Here is a 3,437-nt window from a genome sequence, read left to right on the forward strand (position 1 = left end):
TACAAATGTTAATGTGATAGTTTTACTTTTACTTGAATACATTTTTGTCTGTGTGTTTGTACTTTTACTTAAGTACAAATGTTAATGTGATAGTTTTACTTTTACTTGAATACATTTTTGTCTGTGTGTTTGTACTTTTACTTAAGTAAATTTTTTGAGTACTTTCACCACCACTGTTCAATTCATAATACATGTCAATAAAAACAAACAGTGGCCTTCATTCTGCTTTCATACCACCCCGAAGCGGCAGGGGGCAGTAACTTTAACATTCGATTTGTACTCGCCGGAAAGACAACGTCATCCCGGTAGATTAAAGGGAGAATGGCTGCAGTTACAGAGGAGCAACAAGACTCCCCAATGAGAAAAAGTAGCGATCAGTTAAAAGAGAAGGTTTCTCAGAGGAATGAAGGAGTTCCTGATGATTTGGGGGAGCAGGAGGACTACGGACTGGAGTTTCTGGAGAAGGAGGAGAGCGACATCCTGAATTCTTCCAGGAATGTTTGTGAGCTGCTGGAAAAGATCCGAGAGGAGACCGAAGCTTTGGAGGCGCAGGTCGGTTGGCTCAACTCTGAGTAAACACGAAAGTAAACACAAGTTTATGACTATATAAAATCCAATGTGAATGTCTCCTTTTTTTATTCAGGTTGTGACTGTTTGCAGTTCTGCTCCTCCTAAAGTTGCAGCAGCTCTTTCTGCTGCAGTGGAGGTCAGATGTTCTCTGGACGAGCTGCTGCAGAGAGAGCAGCGCATCTCCAACAAGCTGCAGCAGGTAGAGCTCATAGAATCAACGATAGAGATAGTTTTAGGTCAAAGTGTCCAAAGGTCAGATTTAAGCCTGAGATCGTCTTGTGAACAGTTCCCACTGATTAATGCTGCATTTCCCCCTAGAGATCTAGGGGTCTCTGTCCAGTTGGATCCATGCATTTTCTTTGTTATTTTACTAATCATTATTTCAGCAATCAGTTATTTGACGATTAGTCAATTAGTTGGATAAAACAATAGCCTCATTCTACAGATTTGTCATTGAACCACATAAACTTTTTCTATACATTATAAGAAATACATTAAAGATGCAAATAAACCCATTCCCAGTTTTTTTTTTTTAAAAGTCATTTTAACTGCCTAAAATGCAATAACTGCTTCCTGTAGTGAGTTTGAACCAGGTGAAGTTAAACATATTTACAGATAAAGAGATTTTTATTTTAAATGCAAAATGTTTAAATATTTTTTTACAGTTCAGGGTTAGTTTCTACTCTGAATGTGTAGGGTTTTTTTTAGTCTGTACATTCCAGTTAACGATTAACCAATTTCTAAATTATCCTTCTATCCATTTTCTTATAACTTCATCCCATTGGGGTCATGAGGGGTGCTGGTGTCTATCTCCAGCTGTCAATGGGTGAGAGGTGGGGTCACCCTGAACAGGTTGTCAGTCCATCGCAGTAGAGCTCATAGAAACAAGTACTAAATTAATTGAAGACTGTTTAATTAATTGACTCATCATGATTAATCATTTCAACCCTAGTCGTGTTATGAGTGTTTTATGGTGTTTGTATTTATGATGATCTTGTTGCTCTTCTCTAGCACCTACAGGGGACCAAGCAGTGGATGGAGGATCTGGGCCAGACATGTAACCATGTGGACTTCATAGAGAGATCCATGAAATACCTGAAGTGCCTTCACCACATAGAGGAGCTTAGGTACAATAAACCAGGACACATGGTTAATGACTAATTAAGTATTTAATTGGTCATTAAATACAAGGAGAGAAACTCAAAAACAGAGAGTCAGCCTCTTTTAGACCAGATCCAAAAAGTTCCTTTGTTTGTTCTTGTTGGTCCACAGTATGTTTTCCCAGAAGTCTTAAGGGTCAACAAAGGTCAACAAATTTAGAGAAAAAGAATGAAAATGATGGTACTGTGCATTTGGGAGAAAACATTGTGTGTGACTTTGTCTCCTGATTGAGTTTAGGAAACATTTTGGTGCATCTCATGCAAGGTTTGGTAGGGCTGTTTGTTTTGTTGTGGTCTAATCCCACTGTATTTGTGCGTGTGTGTGTGGTGTGTGTGTGCTGCTGTGTCCACAGTGCTGCAGTCCAGCAGTCTCTGATGATCAGCAGTGTGTGGGATGCCATAAAGGGAGTAGAAAGCATGGCAGCCCTGGACTGTGGTCTCAATCAATCCCAATGTTCCCATCTTCGTGACTTTCTCCGGAAAACTCTTTGTTTCTGGCACAACATCATCAAGGATCGACTGACCAGGTAGCTCTGCCTCAAAGCCCCGGCTCTCAGGAGGTCAGATGCTTCAGAAGTCTGATTCTCCTTTTTTTCTGTCATAGTGATTTTGAGAAAGTGTTGGCTCAGCTGCAGTGGCCCATCATCACACCGAACCAGTCAGTGACGCCGCCTGCTAACCACCAGGAGCTGAGCAGCCAGCTGGAGGGACTGCTGCTGCAGCTACTGGCTCTGCAGACCTCGTATCCTTTCACATGTACAGAGCTGCTCAGTACACTTAGAATATTACATGAAAAACCACTGAATGCAGAAATGTGGCAAAAGCGTGTTTAATACCTGCTTAAAGGTTGTTGTTGTCAGAGGTACTTTTAGCCTGACCTCATCAGAACTCTAATTTATTGAATCTCACTGTATCTTACATTTTGATTTTGAGTTTGACCGTGAAGCAGACCCTGAACTGATTGTTCATCTCAACATGGCACACAGGTCCGGTAAATATGTTGGGTTGTTAACTCAGAGTAACTCCAGCCTCTAGTTGGCAGCAAAGTGTTTCCAGTTATGGTCTCTGGTACATATAGAATATCAGTCATAAGTCAACTTGGCTGCATCAAAACCAGTTACATCCAAGTCTGAGAACTTCCATTAATGAGACTCCAGGCGGTGCCATCCACCTTTTCATAGCATAGCAGTCCTCTTAAAGCTGCTGCTGTCCAACTTCATTGCGCACACTTTTCTACCTAACTTTTTTCTTCACTCAACTTTCCATACATTCAAGTCCACTTCTCTGTAAACAGCCAATTTCTTTAGCAGTGGGTGTTTATGGCTGACTGTCCATGTAGAGGGCTAAATAACCTGTTGTACATCTGTCAATGCATAGATGTGACTATAACAAAACATTTTTTTAATTCTACATTTTTTATTGTTAAGTAAAAATGTAATTTCATAAGAATGTTTTATGAGTTTTGAGTTTAAATTAGCTGGTAGTAATAGTGAACAAAAATAATGTGCGAGTGTAAAAATCTCTCTTTGAATTGATTTGAATGAATAAATGAACATTGAGTGACATTCTGATCTATTGAGATTCCCCTTTAACAGAAATTATTAAATGCTACAGTAAGTAATTCAGCTATTGTTCCTAATAGGGATGTGCCGATCAGGTTTTTTCCTCCCGATACCGATACCGATCACCGATGAGGGCCGTTACACC

The 3,437-nt window shown here is 40.0% G+C and overlaps 1 protein-coding gene and 1 long non-coding RNA gene across 2 annotated transcripts in view; one reads left to right on the top strand and one right to left on the bottom strand.

Moving 5' to 3' along the window:
• The first annotated feature begins 285 nt into the window (after window positions 1-285).
• Window positions 286-3,437, top strand: part of rint1 (RAD50 interactor 1) — a 15,172-nt gene continuing 12,020 nt past the window's right edge. Inside the window, exons 1-5 of the mRNA XM_015052511.1 lie at window positions 286-552; window positions 644-769; window positions 1,582-1,697; window positions 2,084-2,257; window positions 2,335-2,472. Coding sequence (XP_014907997.1) covers window positions 322-552; window positions 644-769; window positions 1,582-1,697; window positions 2,084-2,257; window positions 2,335-2,472 — 785 coding nt within the window. The 5' untranslated portion in view covers window positions 286-321. The remainder of the gene's footprint in view (window positions 553-643; window positions 770-1,581; window positions 1,698-2,083; window positions 2,258-2,334; window positions 2,473-3,437) is intronic.
• Window positions 3,147-3,437, bottom strand: part of LOC106959758 (uncharacterized) — a 4,682-nt gene continuing 4,391 nt past the window's right edge. Inside the window, exon 2 of the long non-coding RNA XR_001427423.1 lies at window positions 3,147-3,365. This is a non-coding gene — a long non-coding RNA (uncharacterized LOC106959758). The remainder of the gene's footprint in view (window positions 3,366-3,437) is intronic.

Source organism: Poecilia latipinna, unplaced genomic scaffold (genome assembly GCF_001443285.1).
Source record: "Poecilia latipinna isolate Pla-1442-1.1 unplaced genomic scaffold, P_latipinna-1.0 Scaffold1116, whole genome shotgun sequence".
NCBI lineage: Eukaryota > Metazoa > Chordata > Actinopteri > Cyprinodontiformes > Poeciliidae > Poecilia > Poecilia latipinna.